The 20,808-nt window shown below is 47.8% G+C and overlaps 2 protein-coding genes across 4 annotated transcripts in view; one reads left to right on the top strand and one right to left on the bottom strand.

Annotated features, from left to right (window-relative positions):
- Positions 1–18,795, top strand: part of LOC144888217 (uncharacterized) — a 166,624-nt gene extending 147,829 nt beyond the window's left edge. Inside the window, exon 3 of one of the 3 annotated variants that reach the window (XR_013621937.1) lies at positions 18,169–18,795. The gene's annotated coding sequence lies outside the window, so the exon portion shown is untranslated. The other 2 variants (XR_013621939.1, XR_013621938.1) reach the window with 2 other exon arrangements.
- LOC137413745 (E3 ubiquitin/ISG15 ligase TRIM25-like) overlaps positions 8,552–20,808 on the bottom strand; it is a 40,783-nt gene continuing 28,526 nt past the window's right edge. Inside the window, exons 7-8 of the mRNA XM_068099181.2 lie at positions 12,546–12,605; positions 8,552–9,226 (exon numbers count right to left, since the gene is read on the bottom strand). Of these exons, the coding sequence (XP_067955282.2) occupies positions 8,700–9,226; positions 12,546–12,605 (587 nt within the window). The 3' untranslated portion in view covers positions 8,552–8,699. The remainder of the gene's footprint in view (positions 9,227–12,545; positions 12,606–20,808) is intronic.

The following is a 20,808-nucleotide window of genomic DNA, read 5'->3' as shown; positions in this document are numbered from 1 at the left end:
CTCTTATCTTCCCCCATCCAAAACCTGGATCTTTTCTACCCCCACTAATTCATCCCAGATACACTTTTTCGAAATTCCAACTTCTTTCCTGGAAGTACTTGCAGTGTCCATATGTTTTATACCTTTCCCACCTCCCCCCAAGCCCTCTCCCTCCCACAGTTCTCTCGATGTCCCTGTTCTCAAATGTTGTGCTTGTGTCCTTCCCCCTCTCTCCCCATCTTGTCTAACGCTCCCCTTATTTTGTGTTTTGTGTGTCGGTTTGTGTCGGTTTGACTTTTTGTGTGATTAATGTTAGCTCTTTCACGAGCCTCGATCTTGTATACAAAAAAAGAAATTCACGCGGTAAAGTCCAACAGTAGTCGCCCATCATGTTTGGATTGAATCGGCCTTGATATCGAGTGTCCATGATGGCAATTTCCTGGTGAAACCTTTCCCCACGTTCATCACTGACTTCGCCAAGATTTTGTGTAAAGATGTCCAGACGAGAATGGAAGAAATGTATCTTGTGACATTCGAGCACCGAGTGCCTGGTAACTCTTCAACATCTTGTCCACAGGCTCTTCATAATTTGGTGCTCGAAAATTTCCAAGGTAATTGTTAGCAAGAGCCACAAAGCTATCCCAAGCAAGGCTTTCCAGCTCAGATAGTCTCGTTACAAAGTCCTGATTAGTGAGTACAAGAGGAATTTCGGCTGTGGCTGATATTCCTATGGTATGCTGGTTCTCAAAAACTGGATGTGCTCGTGAAAATTGTTTGTCATAATCGAATGTTAGAATCACCTTAATATATACTAGAACCATAAAACTTTGAAAATGCTGTTGATCAGTGTTATTGTTGTTGTTTTTGGAGGTGGTTGCATGGCGGGCCTTGAACATGTAAAAAAACGTAGGGGAAAAATCACTGGAGAAAAACCTCGCTCCAAACTTCTGGGGCGGGTAGAAAATGTCAGACATCACACAAATAATTCTCCATTGATCAACAAACGTTAACCAAAATTCAATAACGTTTGTTCAGCCTCCTTCTAAAGACTGCGTTCCCTGGTGGATGCCACAATATCCAACGTTACCTGCAGGGCCATCCCAATTTACCTAATCCAAATTCCCGTGGGCCCTGTCCTTCTGGTACAGTTTAATGACATGGATCGGTGGACCTTCCCCCACACACTCACCCATAAACCCCAATAATCAAAAGCATTCATTCCAACCTTGCAAATCCATGGTTTAAATGTTATTACACATGTGTGATCCTCAATTAGGCAGCGGGGAGGTACCAAACAACCAAGATGGTGGGGACGCTTCAGGCTGTGTTGCCCGCAGTCCAAAAACAAGTCAACCGACTCACCAATTTTTCACCCAGCCCTCTTCCCCCCTTTAACTATTCGGTCCTTGACAACCAAACAGCACCCTCGCTATACCTCCCACTGGGGAGGGTCTCCGCACCATCGAGGCTCTCTCAGCCTCTCCTGGGTCGCCAAGGGTCTCCCTGCCATTGGTCGCCCAACCAGACCCCCCCTCCATTGGGTCCCCATTTCCAGACACCACTGGCTGCCAGGGACAAATGACCTCAGAGGGGGCCGCAGTCGCTGATCCTCCAGAGCTTGATCCATTCCTGTTTACATACACACCTTCCCCACCAATAAAACCCAACATGTCATTCCCTCCCCCGCTGCCATTCAATTCTCAAACACTGGTCGTGCAAAAATGGTGGTTGTGTTCATAACTGCCATGGCCTGCATACATCTTATAATCCACATTCACTCTCCAAACACAACTCAACCCTTGACACAAAACAAACATAAACACAACAAGACAATTCTGGTTTCCAAACCGATTTACCAACCATTGGGTCACTCTCACCTGCTCCCATCCGAATTACCCATGTCCCAATTTCTGAGAAAGAACCGAACACTTGGGACAGTAAACATCAAGGACAGTAAACCTTACCTTAAGTGCAGGTCGTCGCAGGTTGGTCGGGTCCAAGAGTATCATCCACCACTCCTAATTTCCCTTTTTCCCATTGGGTCAATCAATTTTCCCCAAATTTCTCCCTTTTGTCCGGCTGACCTGGCAAGCATGTGGATCCGTCTCCTCTGGTGCCCTCTACTACATTTGGCTACGACAGCTCCGCCCCTTACCGTGCAAGGGCTGTCGGATAAGTTGAACAGCCAAACCGCCAACATTGGCCCACAAGTGTCCACGGGGATGCGACCCACCATTAATAATTTGGCCCCCTGTGAGGGGGCAAGATCAACGTCTCCACTAGCCCATGCTGGCCAACGTGGTGAGCACCTGTTGCCAACTCCGAAATTACAACGGCTTCGGACCTGGGGGGCACGGTCACAGTATGGCACGTCCAGCCACGCCCCCTGCGCCTCCTAGAAATCCCCCATTCCAACCAATTGCAGCCTCTCAGTACCCAACCACATGTGACCTCGCCCAAGGTCTAGTTGACAGTCGTGTTCCACCAGGAAAATCAATCCCAGAAGACATTGGTCACACACCTCGGCCACCGAAGCCACCACATTGACGTCCAGACTGCCCAACTTTATGGCCACAACCGGACTGATGATGTAGCATTTAGTGTGAGGGAAGAATTGAATGAAGAAGAAGAACAATTTGTTGAGAAGGTACCTGGATGTCATGTCACATGTGGAAATTGTGAAAAGGTGAAATCATCATGTCCAACACATGTGACAAAAACGCAGCAACGAACTCTGGGATCATCAGGTGTAGATCCACCTTGGGTCATCCGCTACTAAATCCATAGACCATAGAAATCAGTGCTTCGTTTGTGTGAAGGAGCGAGATCGCACAGGTGAACATCAACTACTACCTGTGAGTACGAAGGATAATCGACAAAATGTGATATGGGAGCAAGAAAAGGTACTCGGTGATGATAATATGGTACACCGTATCCAGGTATATGGTGACAATTGTGCTGACGTGATTGATTAATGACTTCCGGTACCACAAGTCCTGTTTGTGTACAAATTTGACATAGTCTCACCTGCAGATGAACACCCTGTGATCCAGTACATGATGATACTCTGCAGTAGTTCACCTCTTACAAAGATGGTAACTTATCTGAAGATCCGAACAGAATCATCTTTGTGAGTTTACTTCACCACAAATACAGGAGGTGGTTGTCCGTACCTGGTATAGTGAATACCACTTTATGGAGGTGCTGCATTCTCAAAAAGGAATGAAGAATACCACACAGACCGTGGATAAAAGGTCATGATAGAACCACAAAAAGGTGAATCTTCTATAATTTGTTCATCAGATATGTCAACAGGTTATCTTCTATCAAAGGTTACCTGCCTGAAGAAAAGTGCAGAGGAAAGTGGTGACGAATCCACACCACAGGTGCTCATCCTGAAAAGAAGGTTATCTTCCACCATTCTGCTAAATCATTCAGGAATGATGTGAAGGACACCTGTGAGAAATTGAGAAGAAGAAGAATCGAGAAGGTCATCCATCGCTGCTTATTCATCGCTGTGATTCTGCACCTGAATGTGTACCTGTGTCACTCTACAATCACGTGGCCTGGATGGTGACTGATGCAACTCCAGAGATGAATGAGTCAGACTTAAAAATGGAACCGAATGAGAGAAATCGGGAAAAGGTGCTCAATATGGATCAAGGTATTTGTGCACCTGTAGCAGGTATCGCCACTGGCATTTTACATCTGGAAACAAACCAGGAGTAAAGAAAAAGTTAAAATATTGAACCGTTTTAACAATATCGTCAGGTATCAACGAGCCAGAGATGTATCGCTTCCATGTCACGGACTAGGCAGGTGGACCAGGATCAAGGTGAGCTCTTGATTCCCACAAACCATAGAGTTGGAAAATTCACTCAAAGTTCCATTGATAAACTGGACTTCCATGAACACACACTGGAAGGTACAATAACGCGTGGCACTATCCACAACATCTACCAACATTCAGGTAACGATGATGAGGTGTTGAAAGCTGTTACATCAGGACCATGAACCAAAACACCTGGAGAGCTCCATGGGCAGGAATTCAGCACTTCCAGACTAAGGTGAGTGGTCTAATCTGGAGAGATCGATAGCAAAGTCGTTCCTTGTTCGGCCGGAAACTTGTACAAGAACCAAGAGATACCAATGTGTCTTGTGTCCATCAAAATGGTCCTCGTACTAAAAAGGTGTGTGGAAGCTGAAAGAGCTGGCAGGTGGAAACAGCATCTTGAGGTATAAACGTGCTGCCACACCTGATATCTACTGGACACAGTAAACACGTGGCAGGTATCCCACAATACCTGATGGTGATGAAGAAGCATCCACCACCAGATATAGGTGCAGAATTCCAACAGGTACATTTCACTGTGAGTGAAACTAGCGGTAAGTTCAATGGTGTTTGGACTGACGAGGCTTCATAATAGAACCAGGTATGGTGTTTAATCATGGAATCTTCTTCTTCTTTTGAATGCGGCACAAGGTGTCGGGGTCGCGTCATTGACTGAGTGCAGGGACCTGTGCAGGTTACGGTGGAATTGTTCTGTAATTTGTTCAGGATGCCGGCGATAGCTCACCTGCTCTTCACGAAGGATACCTTGGGATCTTTAACGTACACCAACTAATGTCGGGAGACGGGATTCCCGTTTAACGTTCATCCGAGGGACGGTACGCGCATTGATGGATTATCCCACCTGTGAAACACCGGGATGAGCCCCTACCGCACATTGATGGATCATCCTACATGTGAAACCCCAGGATGAGCCCCTACCGCACATTGATGGATCATCCTACCTGTGAAACACAGGGATGAGCCCCCTACCGCGCATTGATGGATCATCCTACCTGTGAAACACCGGGATGAGCCCCCTACCGTGAATTTATGGATCATCCTACCTGTGAAACACCGTGATGAGCCCCCTACTGCGCATTGATGGATCATCCTACCTGTGAAACACCGTGATGAGCCCCCTACCACGCATTGATGGATCATCCTACCTGTGAAACACCGGGATGAGCCCCCTACCGCGCATTTATGGATCATCCTACCTGTGAAACACCGTGATGAGCCCCCTACTGCGCATTGATGGATCATCCTACCTGTGAAACACCGGGATGAGCCCCCTAACGCATTTATGGATCATCCTACCTGTGAAACACTGGGATGAGCCCCCTACCGTGCATTTATGGATCATCCTACCTGTGAAACACCGTGATGAGCCCCGTACTGCGCATTGATGGATCATCCTACCTGTGAAACACCATGATGAGCCCCCTACCGTGCATTTATGGATCATCCTACCTGTGAAACACCATGATGAACCCCTACCGCGCATTTATGGATCATCCTACCTGTGAAACACCGTGATGAGCCCCCTACTGCACATTGATGGATCATCCTACCCGTGACACACCGTGATGAGCCCCCTACCGCACATTGATGGATCATCCTACCTGTGAAACACCATGATGAGCCCCTATCGCGCATTGATGGATCATCCTACCTGTGAAACACCGGGACGAGCCCCCTACTGCGCATTGATGGATCATCCTACCTGTGAAACACCACGATGAGCCCCTATCGCACATTGATGGATCATCCTACCTGTGAAACACCGGGATGAGCCCCATACCATGGCTCACAAACTCCCTCACTCTCTTCAATCCCAATACACCCTCCAGGTCTTTAAAACAGCTGTTCACCACCATCTCTTATCCTCCCCCATCCAAAACTTTGATCTTTTCTACCCCCGCTAATTTCGGTCCCCTTGTGTTTTATACCTCTCCCCCCCCCCCCCCTCCCCATCCCACGCCTCCTGCCCCCAAGCCCTCTCCCTCCCACACTTCTCCCTGCTCTCAAATGTTGTGGTTGTATGCTTCCCCTTCTCTCCCCATCTTGTCTTCCGCTCCCTCTTTTTGTATATTTTGTTTGTCTGGTTGATTTGTTTGTGAAATAAATGTTAGCTCTTTCACGAGCCTCGATTCAGTATACAAAAAAAACAAAAAAAAAACGCGCATTGATGGATCATCCTACCTGTGAAACACCGTGATGAGCCCCCTACCGCGCATTGATGGATCATCCTACCTGTGAAACACCGGGATGAGCCCCCTACCGTGCATTTATGGATCATCCTACCTGTGAAACACCGTGATGAGCCCCCTACTGCGCATTGATGGATCATCCTACCTGTGAAACACCGTGATGAGCCCCCTACCATGCATTGATGGATCATCCTACCTGTGAAACACCGGGATGAGCCCCCTACCGCGCATTTATGGATCATCCTACCTGTGAAACACCGGGATGAGCCCCCTACCGCGCATTTATGGATCATCCTACCTGTGAAACACCGTGATGAGCCCCCTACTGCGCATTGATGGATCATTCTACCTGTGAAACACCGGGATGAGCCCCCTACCGTGCATTTATGGATCATCCTACCTGTGAAACACCGGGATGAGCCCCCTACCGTGCATTTATGGATCATCCTACCTGTGAAACACCGTGATGAGCCCCCTACCGCACATTTATGGATCATCCTACCTGTGAAACACCGTGATGAGCCCCTACCGCGCATTTATGGATCATCCTACCTGTGAAACACCGTGATGAGCCCCCTACTGCACATTGATGGATCATCCTACCTGTGACACACCGTGTTGAGCCCCCTACCGCACATTGATGGATCATCCTACCTGTGAAACACCATGATGAGCCCCTATCGCGCATTGATGGATCATCCTACCTGTGAAACACCGGGACGAGCCCCCTACTGCGCATTGATGGATCATCCTACCTGTGAAACACCATGATGAGCCCCCTATCGCACATTGATGGATCATCCTACCTGTGAAACACCGGGATGAGCCCCATACCATGGCTCACAAACTCCCTCACTCTCTTCAATCCCACTCCACCCTCCAGGTCTTTAAAACATCTGTTCACCACCATCTCTTATCCTCCCCCATCCAAAACCTTGATCTTTTCTGCCCCCGCTAATTTCGGTCCCCTTGTGTTTTATACCTCTTCCCCCCCCCCCCCCTCCCCATCCCATGCCTCCTGCCCCCAAGCCCTCTCCCTCCCACACTTCTCCCTGCTCTCAAATGTTGTGGTTGTATGCTTCCCCTTCTCTCCCCATCTTGTTGTCTGCTCCCTCTTTTTGTATATTTTGTTTGTCTGGTTGATTTGTTTGGGAAATAAATGTTAGCTCTTTCACGAGCCTCGATTCAGTATACAAAAAAAAAAAAAAAAAACGCGCATTGGTGGATCATCCTGCCTGTGAAACGCCGTGATGAGCCCCCTACTGCACATTGATGGATCATCCTACCTGTGAAACACAGGGATGAGCCCCCTACCATGCATTTATGGATCATCCTACCTGTGAAACACCGTGATGAGCCCCCTACTGCGCATTGATGGATCATCCTACCTGTGAAACACCGTGACGAGTCCCCTACCGTGCAATGATGGATCATCCTACCTGTGAAACACCGGGATGAGCCCCCTACCACGCATTTATGGATCATCCTACCTGTGAAACACCGGGATGAGCCCCCTACCGCGCATTTATGGATCATCCTACCTGTGAAACACCGTGATGAGCCCCCGACCGTGCATTGATGGATCATCCTCCCTGTGAAACACCCTTGTTTTCAATTCCACTGCACATTGTTCCTTAGTGTGTCGTCACAAAGCACATTTCATACATGTTTTATCGCAGGTTTTTCACTCACGATACAAACGTCATACCTGGGAAGATTCGTCATGTAGGTTGTAATATCAACATTCAATGGCGTCGACGTGTAAAATAAAAAAGAGAAGTGAATTGGTGAATGTTTAACATGAAGGTGTTTACCTGTTCTTTGTTTAAATATCCATGTATAGCTAGATCGAAGTCCCCACTACCAAGAGTTGTCGGGTCGACTTTCCCCCAATTGGAGAATTCGAGAGTGAACCCCAACCTGCCCCTCCCGGAGTGCAATGTCGCCCTGAGCACCTGTATGATCACGGTTTACCTCCTGCCAAGTGAATATGAATTGTTAATCACAGTACATGATGTGACGCCTTCTCTGGAATTTGCATTCACGTGATGACGCTAAATTAACTTAGTGACGTCAATACACTGGTGATGAAATGATGATTTTATCTCTATGTTTTGATTGGATGGAAGAGATTTCCACAAAGATTAAGATTAAAACCTCCGTGAGAAACAATGAGAATCTGACGTTTCAGGTGTTACTGAACCCTTCATCGGAGCAAAAGAGAGAGTAACACCCAAAAGGTCACCTGGCCATGTTTCGTAAGGTGTGATTCGCGATACCTGATGAACGTTCTGTTAATTCCATCCAGGGTTCCACATTCTACCTGTGATCCAATCCAAACCCACTGTCACCTTCACGATTAACGCCGGTGCTCCATTCCAGGTAAACACAAAGGGTTTCATCTACCTGGACGGACTTTATTCACTCAAACATCCCATTCAATGACGCTTTGAAGAAGAAGAATCTATTGCATTTGAGGAGAGTGAAGAGTTCGGGTTAAAGTTCATTTCACATCAAATAAGATAAACAATGAACTTATTAAATTATATAAACTTTATTATAATATAAACATTAATCAGTAATCACATCGTCATGAACAGGTGAATCACATCGTCATGAACAGGTAAATGATTTGATTGATTTGACCCAAAATAACCGGATCAGTTCGTGATGAAAGTTTATTTCACTAAATGTACAAAATGAACGGAATTACCATCATACCGAATCCCAATAGCGGGTTTAACGGGGCCCATGAAGTTCCCCCTGAACACGTGCAGGACCCGCGAGTCCCCAAAACACGTCAACTCTCCCGCCTCGCAATCCAAGAAGAACCCAAACCGTTCATGATCCCCCGGGACGGACAGGGAGGTACGTTGTTTGTTGTGATGTGCGGATAATTTGTCACAATGTTTCCATAAACGCCAAGACTCGGGATTCTCTCCCAACCAGCTCTCTGCCCCTTTTCTCCCCATGGAGTTTAAACAGATCCCGATTCCCCACGAACTACTCGACCCCACATCGACCTCCCAGTAATGACGACCTGAGGAGAAACAATCACAGGAAACAACTTGTGCACGAACATCAAACCGATCAGGATGTTCCGGGTACTGATTCTCGGTCCTGGTTAGAGTCGCCGTCCTGAGATCCCCGGAGATCTTGATCCGTCGATGTGCAGAGTTTGGGTCCAGCCTCGGGCTCCGTCCATCTGCGGACACGACACGGGGTCGCGGACGTCGTTAGACAAACGGACAGAAACACAAACCATTTATCTCTTTGTAACAAAAAAACTTTTATTACAACAATTGTTTTATTTATTCACTTCACGATTCAACAACTTTATTGATTTCGCAATGAACAACTTACATTATTTATTTATTTATTTCACCGAGAAAAACTTCGAGGGGGAGTGGATCGGGAGGGGAGAAGACGAGGGAGGAGATCTGTGAGTGAGGCGAAAGGATGAGGAGGAGACAGAGGTTGAGGAGGAGACAGAGGTTGAGGGGCGGCAGAGGTTGAGGGGAGAGGGGTCAGAGGTTGAAGAGGGGGGAGGGGAGGGGAGGGAAAATGAAAATCCTGCAGGTGTGACACTGTTTAACAGGTCGACACACAATGATGAGTCACTCTGCACCTGTGAAACACCGAGATGACAGTTTATAACTCGGTCGGGATTCAAACCCAGGTTAGACACCTCAGAGCGAGTGTGGATACCTCTCAGACATCGTGCTTGTCCTGTTACTTTCATCCTCCATTTGCTTTCCCATTCCGGAGATGTCTCCATGAAGCGAGCCACCGTATCACCATGGAAACCAAGTGGTTTTGGCACTCCACGTTGATCGTTTTACACGTGTATTTATCTCACCTGGAACGAAGTTCAGGTGAGCTTATGCGATGACGCGTCGTCCGTCCATCCGTCTGTAAACATTTGAACCTTCTTCTCCGAAACCGCTGATGGGATTGCGACCAAATTTGGCACAAATGATATTTGTTGTGTTGTGACTAAAGTTTGTTCACGACAATAAAAAAACGGGGTCTCAGGGGGTCTGCGTGGAGCCATATTTCCCCCCAAAATAGGTATTTGCTTTTTCCCCTGAAACGACAAACACTATTTCGATGAAACTTCCCCACAACCTTCACCACCCGTGATGTACAAATGTTTGTTCAAGGCATTACAAAAGGAGGTATGTGGGAGTGGACCCCAAAATAGGTATGTTTTTGTTTGTTTGAAGTCTATTGATTATGTCAGTATGATTCTCCCTGCTGCCCTGTCTTCTGGCAACCATTGTAATTGGTTTAAAATACCTTTAGTCAGTGCAGTATACTGGTTATTCTACCAGGTGAGCACCAGGTGTGTTGCCCATATTTTTACTCTTTAAATGAAGGAACTAAATAAAATAGACTCAATCTGAGGAGGGAGCAGGGGTGTTCCACCCATTACCAAGCTGCTTGGAGAGCGCTTACCAAGCTGCTTGGAGAGTGCTTACCAAGCTGATCGGAGAGCGCTCGCCAAGCAGCTCAAGCACTCAAGCAAGCTTTATTACACGATCTGTTCTGATGCAGGGCATACTTGAATTGAGTGGACAAAATGGGGGAATTAAACCCCAAGCTGTGCGACCTGAACGCAGGCTGACCAAAGATAAGCCTGTTAGTGTAAATTATCTTTAAAACACACAGTTTTCATTCATGTAATCCATTGGAGGTGGAGAAGTGTGTATGCAAAGTATGGGGGTGGTACGTTTCATGGTTTTGGAGTTATGGAGGAGATGAACACACACGAACACACACACACACACACACCTTTTTATTATTATAAATATATGATTCCACAATGTTTGTTGATGTAAGATGTTGATGTGAGAGATTGGGAAATATCTTACAAATTCCTTCAGGATTGTAAATTCTATCTGGGATGAACGAGCAATTTATACCGGATTATGTTACAGAACGAAACAGGTTTTGTCAAGAAAGATGTTGTTCTGATTACATCGTTGGTGAGAAGGGGAGGACGAGAGAAAGAGGGGAATGGGGTAGTGGGGAAGAGAGTGAGGGGATGGGGAAGTCGGGAAGAGAGAGGGGATGGGGTAGTGGGGGAGAGAGAGAGGTGATGGGGTAGTGGGGAAGAGAGAGAGGGGGATAGGGTAGTGGGGAAGAGAGAGAGGGGATGGGGTAGTGGGGGAGAGAGAGAGGGGAATGGGGTAGTGGGGGAGAGAGAGGGGGATAGGGTAGTGGGGAAGAGAGAGAGGGGATGGGGTAGTGGGGGAGAGAGAGAGAGGGGATGGGGTAGTGGGGGAGAGAGAGAGGGGATGGGGTAGTGGGGGAGAGAGAGGGGGATAGGGTAGTGGGGAAGAGAGAGAGGACGATATGGTAGTGGGGAAGAGAGAGAGGGGATGGGGTAGTGGGGGAGAGAGAGAGGGGAATGGGGTAGTGGGGGAGAGAGAGGGGGATAGGGTAGTGGGGAAGAGAGAGAGGGGATGGGGTAGTGGGGGAGAGAGAGAGGGGATGGGGTAGTGGGGGAGAGAGAGGGGGATAGGGTAGTTGGGAAGAGAGAGAGGGGAATGGGGCAGTGGGGAAGAGAGAGAGGGGAGGATGGGGAAGTGGGGAAGAGAGAGAGGGGATGGGGAAGTGGGGAAGCGAGAGGGGATGGGGTAGTGGGGGAGAGAGAGGGGGATAGGGTAGTGGGGAAGAGAGAGAGAGGGGATGGGGTAGTGGGGAAGAGAGAGAGGGGGATAGGGTAGCGGGGAAGAGAGAGAGGGGATGGGGTAGTGGGGAAGAGAGAGAGGGGAATGGGGTAGTGGGGGAGAGAGAGGGGGATAGGGTAGTGGGGAAGAGAGAGAGGGGATGGGGTAGTGGGGGAGAGAGAGAGGGGATGGGGTAGTGGGGGAGAGAGAGGGGGATAGGGTAGTGGGGAAGAGAGAGAGGGGAATGGGGTAGTGGGGAAGAGAGAGAGAGAGAGAGAGAGGATGGGTAGTGGGGAAGAGAGAGGGGGATAGGGTAGTGGGGAAGAGAGAGAGGGGATGGGGTAGTGGGGAAGAGAGAGAGGGGGATGGGGTAGTGGGGGAGAGAGAGGGGGATAGGGTAGTGGGGAAGGGAGAGAGAGGTGGATGGGGCAGTGGGGGAGAGAGATAGGGGGATGGGGTCATGGCGAAGATAGAGGGGAGGAGAGAGGGGGATGGGGTAGTGGGGGAGATGGAGGGAGAGAGAGAGAGAGGGAAGGGGATGGGGTATGAGAGAGGAGGGAGGAGAGGGTGGGGATTAAGAAAGGCCTTTAATCAGCAAACACAAGTTTGGACTATCCCCTCCTCCTGGTTGGACATCGTTCAATTAAACAAACTTTGGGTCTTCTGACACTTGACAAGAGGGAAAGTCGAGTTGGAGAATAACTAAGTGGAATAGAGTGAAGGAAAATATAAATAGGGAAATAAAACAGAAGAAAAAGGAAAGAATGAAAAGGAGAAAATATGTAATTTTAAATAATCTGTATATGGAAGGAAGAAGAAGAACCCCCCTCCCCATTTCCCTTCACTTACAAAGTCTTCTCAAGTTGTTCTGATCCAGATCAACCTGCTCCGGATGCTCCACCGGTCCTTCTGTGGAAATGATTAAAGATTAACAAAAATTACAAGATGTGAAATTCTATTGTTTTTTTGTTTATGAAGATTTATTTGATCTTTTAACGAAAAATCTAAACACAACAAACATGGGGGAAGAGAAATGGAACCTCCATTTTGTATGAAAATAAAACATAATTTTAATTGATGAATGAAGGAAATTTCACAACATTGTTCTTACATTTCCCTCTGATGTAGTAAATTCGAGTGAACGCCAATTCGTTTTCTCCACAAGATAGAATGAATCTTTCGTTCTTCACTGGAATTAAACATCACAGGATTCCAGGAAGAAGTGAATGATTCAAGAAACATGTGAATGATTCAAGAAAAATGCGAATTATTCAAGGTACATGTGAATGATTCAATGTGTATGTAATTGATTCAAGGTACATGTGAATTATTCAAGGTACATGTGAATGATTCAAGGTACATGTGAATTATTGAAGGTACATGTGAATGATTCAAGGAAAATGTAATTGATTCAAGGTACATGTGAATGATTCAAAGTACATATGAATGATTCAAGGTACATGTGAATGATTCAATATGCATGTGAATGATTTTAGGAACATGTGAATGATTTATGTTGCTGTGAGATCGTTCTTTGGTGAATTAAATCTGTTGATCGCTCCGTGATAGGTCAGTGCACCTGTGAAAAAATTATAGATTTAAAAATTCCCTTTACCAACTCAGTATTTTTTAGCTCACCTGGAATTTAGTACGGTGAGCTTATGCGATCGAGCATTGTCCATAGGTAAGTGAGTGAGTGAGTGAGGGAGTGAGGAAGTGAGGGAGGGATTGGGTCTGTAAACACTTCAGTCATCATCGCTTGAACCAAACACATGATTTTGATGAAACTTGGACATGAGCTTCATATCTGATGCCTGATGAAGGTGAATTAATCACATCAAAATCTGCACTCAATAAGGGGAGCTACGGGGGTTTTTGACCCCCAAAATAGGTATTTGCTCTCTTCTCCGAAACTACACACACAATATTGAAAAACTTGATCACAACCTTCATCTCCCATGATGCACCAAAGTTTGTTCACAGCATTAAAAAATATCAGAGTCTGAGAGGGTCTGTGGGGGGTTGAGCGACTGTTGCTCCTGATCCAGGTGAGCTTCAGGACCCATGGTCCTATTTTTCTTTAAGTTTGCCTGGATTCACCCAATGGTTGATCGATCCAAAATGGAAATGACTGAATTATTTTGTCTAGCCTTTCATAATGTTCATTCATCAGTTGTTTTTATCATAAGAATAAATAAATTATTTGAAGATGGAAGTGAAACTTCATGGTTATGACTAACTTCCCTGAAAATGTCTGCTGCTCTTCTTCTGCTCCAATCGGCTCTTCTGATCATGTGCTTGTTAAAGTGGACATCTCTCTGACCATTCTCAGAGAGCCTCCTCAGCGTCGACGAGTCTGGCATTTCACTTAGGCCAACTGGCAAGGTCTTCAAGCAGCCATCAATCATCTGGACTGGTCTCCCATCTCTACCGCCTCTGACATCAACTCATCCTGGGAATTCTTCCAAAGTAAATTGCTCTCTCTCATGCACAGATTTATCCCACCTCGTCTTCAGTTGTCATACCCTTCCTCCCGTCCATGGTACACGGAATCTTGTGGTGAGGCTATTGCCCAGAAACAACTTGCTTTCGTCTCCTGGAAAGCAAATCCAACGGAAGGAAATCTCATTTCCTTTCACAAAGCCCAAAACAAGTGTGTGTCCACCCTCAGGAGAGCCAGGAAACAATATCTCTCCGTTCTCAGGACCGAACTCTCTTATCTATCTCCCTCTTCCAAATCCTCGTGGCGTCTGGTCAAATCTGTTTCTGGTGTTTGTTCCCCCTCCATCCCCTGCCTCACCTCAAATGGCCACACGGCTGACTCCGCACATGAAAAAGCTGAATGCCTCAACTCTGTGTTTGCCTCTAAATCTTCTGTCCCAAACCCATCCCTCTCTGTACCCACCATACCCAGTCATTCCCAGCTGCTCCTGGACTCCGTGTCCTTTCCTCCTGACAAGGTGGAAAAGTTTCTGTCAACCCTCGACTCGGATTCTGCAACTGGACCTGACGGCATCAGCCCACGGGTCCTAAAAGCCTGTTCTTCCGCTCTTTCACTCCCTCTCTCTGTTCTCTTCACGCTCTCTTTTGCTCAATGTCATCTTCCATCTGCTTGGAAATCTGCCAACATCACCGCTTTGCACAAAAAAGGTGCAAAAACAGATCCCAGCAACTACAGACCAATCAGCCTTCTCCCAATTATCAGCAAAGTCAGGAAATCCATCATTGCTTCAGATATGAAATCTTTCCTCTTCTCCAATGGCTTGATCTCTGATCATCAATTTGGTTTCAGACCTGGACACTCTACTCTGGACATGCTGCTTCTGCTTTCTCAACAATGGATGGAGGTCCTCAATGCCAAACAGGAAATTAGAGCAGTCTCCCTTGACATATCACATGCCTTCGATACGGTCTGGCACCCCGCTCTGCTCACCAAACTCTCCTCTTTTGGTATCCATGGAAATCTACACGCATGGCTGGCGGACTTCCTCTCTAGTCATAGTCAACGTGTGGCCCTGAATGGGTTTCTCTCATCTCCTCTTCCTGTTCAGGCTGGTGTTCCACAAGGCAGTGTTCTGGGCCCTGTGCTTTTTCTGGTCTTCATCAATGATCTCTCTGACTCTCTTGAAAATCCTCTGTATCTCTTTGCTGATGACTCTACTCTCTGTCGCTCCATTCTTCATCCCTCAGATCAGCAGTCTGCAGCCTCCTCACTCTCTGCAGACCTGGACAAAATCACAGACTGGGCAAACAAGTGGAACATGTCTTTCAATCCTGACAAATCTCACACTCTTACGATGTCTCTCTGAAAAGACCGACTGGACAACCCTCCCATCCACTTTCTTAATAATCCTCTCCAAGAAGTTCTGTCACTCAAGCTTTTGGGTCTCACTATCTGCCATGATCTTTCCTGGGAAAACCACATTTCAAATCTGGCCTCCAAAGCCAGTCGCCGACTGGGCATCCTCCGTCGAGCGAAGTCCTTCCTTGGCACACCTGAGCTCCTCACCACATACAAGGCTTTCATCCACAGCTCAATGGAATACTGCTCTCCCCTCTGGGCTGGTGCTCCTGCCTCACACCTAGCTCGTCTTTACGTTGTTGAAACCAAAGCATTCAGAATCATTGGAATCTCCCGCGATGAAGCTAACTCCAAGGGCCTCTCACTCACTCACCGCAGGCAGGTTGGTGGTCTTTCCGTCTTCTACCGACTCCTCTCTGGCCTTCCCCCCCCCCAGCTCTCTCTGGGCTCTGTCCCGCAAATATTCCTACAGGTCGCACAAGATCTGCCTGCAACCCTCTTATGGTCAAACTGCCAAAATCAAGACTCTCTGCTCACCTTCATTCCTCTTTTCTCCCGCCTCTGGAACAAACTCCCTCACTCTCTTCAATCCCACTCCACCCTCCAGGTCTTTAAAACAGCTGCTCACCACCATCTCTTATCTTCCCCCATCCAAAACCTTGATCTTTTCTACCCCCGCTAATTTCACCCCAATTCCACTTTTTTGAAATACCAACTTCTGTCCTGGAAGTCCTTGGTGTCCTTGTGTTTTATACTTCTCCCTCCCCCCCCCCCTTCCCACGCCTCCTCCCCCCAAGCCCTCTCCCTTCCACACATCTCCCTGCTCTCAAATGTTGTGTTTGTGTGCCTCCCCTTCTCTCCCCATCTTGTCTTCCGCTCCCTCTTTTTATATATTTTGTTTGTCTGGTTGATTTGTTTGTGAAGTAAATGTTAGCTCTTTCACGAGCCTCGATTCAGTATACAAAAAAAAAACAAAAAAAAAAAACATTCACCTGACATGTTTCCATGTGACGCATCACTGTGTAATCAGTGTGTGTGTTTTATGTACAACACCTGGAAATATTAACCTAAAGTTTCTGCTTCGTTTGTGATGTTCCGTGAACACTTCACTGTACAGAATTCATTTTAACAACTTTTACACAAAGATTCTCAACTTTTACAAACCTTTACAATTACAGTTCATGAGAAGAATAAAACGGTGAATGAATGATCAGTAACATCGATTTGGATGTTAAGTTTTGCACAAACACCAAGTTCATGTCCTGGTTCCTCACAATCTCAACGAATGACGTCGTTCACCTGTAAAATGTTTGTTTTCGCCACAAAATAAGATTTCTCTCCCTCACTGGCCGATCCTCCGACAATCCCGGATCACAACTTTGTGGATTTCATGTTATGAATTTTACAATTTATGAAAAATGATTTAAATTCTGTTTGTCTTGTATTTCTGGTCCATAAATGCTTCTTTATCATAACGAAATTAACTAGAATTGTACCTGGTAGAGCACATACCTCCACCAGGCTAAACAGTTTATGTTTTGTATCCACTGAAAGACCGGATCTGGATCCAGACCTGAACCAAAGTCGAATCAGCTTGTTATAGTCACACCCAACCAACTCATTCACCAAGTTTTGTCATAACTCATTCACAACTTTTTGAAATATCGTGTTACGCAGTATATCGTTTTTGGCTCCAACTCTCAATGATGTGGAATCAGTTAAAAATTCTCTGTTCCAGATCTAGAATCGGATCTTCACCAAATCGTATGAATTCGTCCTTGTCACACATCCAACCTATCCACAAAATTCAGTCCGAATCCATCCACAACTTTTTGAGATATCCTGCTCACAGACAAACAGACAAACAAACAAGACAGAGACATAACCTCCATCCACCTTCAGAGGCAGAGGGAATACGTGGAATGGAAGAAAGTTATTTCCTGGAAATTTATATTTCCGGAGTAGAACATAGTGTAACGAATTTGAGAAGTGTAACGGTTTTGAGAAGTGTAACAATTTTGGAGAAAGTGTAATGAATGTGAAAAGTATGGTTTTGTTGTGTGTAACACCCTCGTAATGTAAATAATGGTCGCAGCCGTCCTCCTAGTTAATTCCATGAAACTTACACACAGGCCACGATATATCTTTTTAAATAGTTTATTTCCTTATTCTATGTAGGCTAAATATGTGTTTCCCACTAGATTGACTCTGCATTGCAACAAACGAAATAAAGCGTAGGCCCCTCCGATGATCCATGGCAGCTCAAGTGCCAGGGATTCCCCCACTTGAGCTTTGACAGCAACCGTTTATTGCAGTACTGAACTGCTGTGCAACGTGACGGCGCCTTACCTGCAGCTGCTGACCGGTTTTCACCATTTGCGGCCATTACGAACAAGGGGAGTGGCTAGAGAAGACGGGTCGCCCCCCTCGTCATAGGGGGGAGGAGTAAGTCGGCCCCGCTCATCCAACCCAGAACAAGGGGTTTGGCTAAGAGAGGGCGGAGCGGGAACCCCTGGGAAAGTGTGCGAAGTTTCGGTGAGGAAACCAATATAAGCCGCCGCGGGACGCACTCCACTCTCTTGCTCTGACCCCGCTCTCTTGCTCTGACCCCGCTCTCTTGCTCTGACCCCATCCTCTTGCTTGCTGTCGCTCGTTGTTGCTGGGGAGAAGGAAGACGCCTGAACGAGCAGGTGTGTGCGAGCCATCGTGCGACCAGCTGCGCTGCACCTAAGGGGGCAGCTGAGGGGCCGCAGGCCACGAAAAGGACGCGCCAGGCAGCAATCCACGCTGGACCCCCTATTGCCTCCCAAAACAACCATCCATCCTCAAGCCATACCTGCCTGCAATATCCCCCGTGTAAGTGTGAACGTCGTCTGTCCTAATCGTTGTCCTGGGGTTAAGTAAATTGACTAGTATAAGCTAACGATTCACTGTGTGACTGCTTCTTCCATCCATTGCTTGTAAATAACTTTGATCGCTCCTTCTTTTTGCTTGTGTGTATAATAAATCCTGTTATTCCTCCGTACTCTGTCTTCTTCTCTCTGCCTTCTCTTTCGGTCGCTTTAGAGGTTTCCAAATTGAATATCTGTGGTGCGATCTGGTCAACGTTGGGGGAGTCGGGTCAATCGGGGATCCTGTAACGGTCGCGGTTGACCATCCGCTCGGCCCATAATAACATCTTAACCGCATCCGTAACAATATTTTAGTTCCTCATTCACGTCATCACCGATTTTTCCAATCACAACACTTTGATTTCCTGAATCCATGCTGGAATTCCAACCTATAGGAAAGGATAACATTAAAACGACATTTTAGGTGGGACAAACAGCAAATGCAAATCAAAATGGCCTCCAAATCAAGCTACAGACGGTGTATCCTCCATCGCTCAAATTCATTACTTGACAACCTTGAAAGTTCATAGAACATGATACTCCATGCAGTGTTCAAGTATTTACTTCAAATTTAATAATATAAACAATTTAAAGATCATTTTTAAAATCTGGAAGTTTAACGCACCTACACTGTACTGGCACGACCACACTGTACTAACACGACAACACTGTACTCAACACGACTACACTGTACTAACATGACTACACTGTATTAAGACGGCGACACTGTACTAACACGACGACACTGCACTAACACGACGACACTGCACTAACACGATGACACTGTACTAACTCGACGACACTGTACCAACGATGGCACTGTACTAACACAACGACACTGTACTAACACGACGACACTACTAACAACGGCACTGTACTAACACGGCGACACTGTACCAACGACGACACTGTACGAACGACGACACTGTACTAACATGGTGACACTGTACTAACACGGCAACACTGTACTAACGACGACACTGTACCAACGACAACACTGTACTAACGACGACTACACTGCATCACCACGACCACACTGTACTAACATGACTACACTGTACTAGCACGATGACTGTACTAGCACGACTCCACTGTACTAAGACGACAATGAGTCACAGTTGAGGAGATGGAGGCCTTATTGATCACCATAGAACACGGCGTCAATCAGCATCTTACAGAAGCATATCGATGGCCTGTTCTTCACCCTGTCACGTGGCACTTCCTCTCATCATCATCATCATCGATATTGATATTTGTGGGGCCGATGACCCCATTGTGGTGCTGTGCACACACGACTCGATTGCCAGAGAGGTAGGCCACAACGCATGGATACAAACAAGAGTCTTTATTTCAAGCTCGCATATCAGCACTGGGCGGGCTCGAGCTTAGAGCCCGCATATATGTCCTGAGGCCACGCCTTGCTCCCGGGCGTGGTCGGTCGGCCGAAAGGCGGGGCATGTAATCCAGTTCCATGCTTGGCCGCTCGCGCCACCCACTGGTGCGCAGAATTATTGATAGTTGTGCCTGCCACACACGCCCCCCCAGAATTCCCGCGCACCTGAAGGGTGAGCTTGCGGGGAAGCCAGATGACCCAGCCGAAACACCCTCTGGCGATGCGTGCAGGGCTGGGGGGTAGCGGGACGGCGGGGCTGTGGGGTGCCGGGGGTCTGACCGCCGGGGGGCGGCCTCGACGCGGAGGCAGAGCTGCTTGCGGGGGGTGGTTAAGATCGAGGTGGGCCAGCTTCAGGCGGTCCACGGAGATACACTCCGGAGCACCACCGATGTCCACAGTGAAATGTTTGTCCCCGGTCTCCAGCACATGGAAAGGCCCGTCGTATGGGGACCGCAGCGGTGCCCGGTGGGCGTCGTGCCGGACGAAAACGTACTCCGCCATGCGAAGCTCCGGGGCGACGTTGGAGTGCGGGCAACCGTGGTGTGCTGTGGGCACTGGGGCGAACCTCCTGGCGGCCTCCTGCAGGGTGGAGCGCTGTTGCTCCGCGCACCAAGGAGCCGTGGAGTCGGGGATAAACTTGCCTGGCACCCGCAGCGGCTGTCCGAAGACCAGCTCCGCCGAGGACGCGCAGGTTGTCCTTGGGCGCCGTCCTGAGGCCCAGCAGGACCCAGGGGAGCCTGTCGGCCCAGCTGCCATCGTGGAGGCTGGCCCGGAGTGCGGCCTTCATGGAGCGATGAAAGCGCTCGCACAGGCCATTGGCCTGGGGGTGGAAGGCCGTGGTGCGGTGCAGTTTGATGCCGAGCCCTTGCGCCACCGCTCCCAAGATCTCTGAGGTGAACTGGGGGCCGCGGTCGGACGAGATGTCCGAGGGGGCACCAAACCGGGCAACCCATGTGGCGATGAAGGCTTGCGCGATGTCAGCCGCAGCCGTCGCCGCCAGTGGCACGGCCTCCGGCCACCGGGTGT

Source organism: Myxine glutinosa, chromosome 1 (genome assembly GCF_964187855.1).
Source record: "Myxine glutinosa chromosome 1, kmMyxGlut1.1, whole genome shotgun sequence".
In the NCBI taxonomy this organism is placed as follows: domain Eukaryota; kingdom Metazoa; phylum Chordata; class Myxini; order Myxiniformes; family Myxinidae; genus Myxine; species Myxine glutinosa.
The sequence above is the reverse complement of the archived record's forward strand: the minus strand, read 5'-3'. Positions and strand labels throughout refer to the sequence as shown.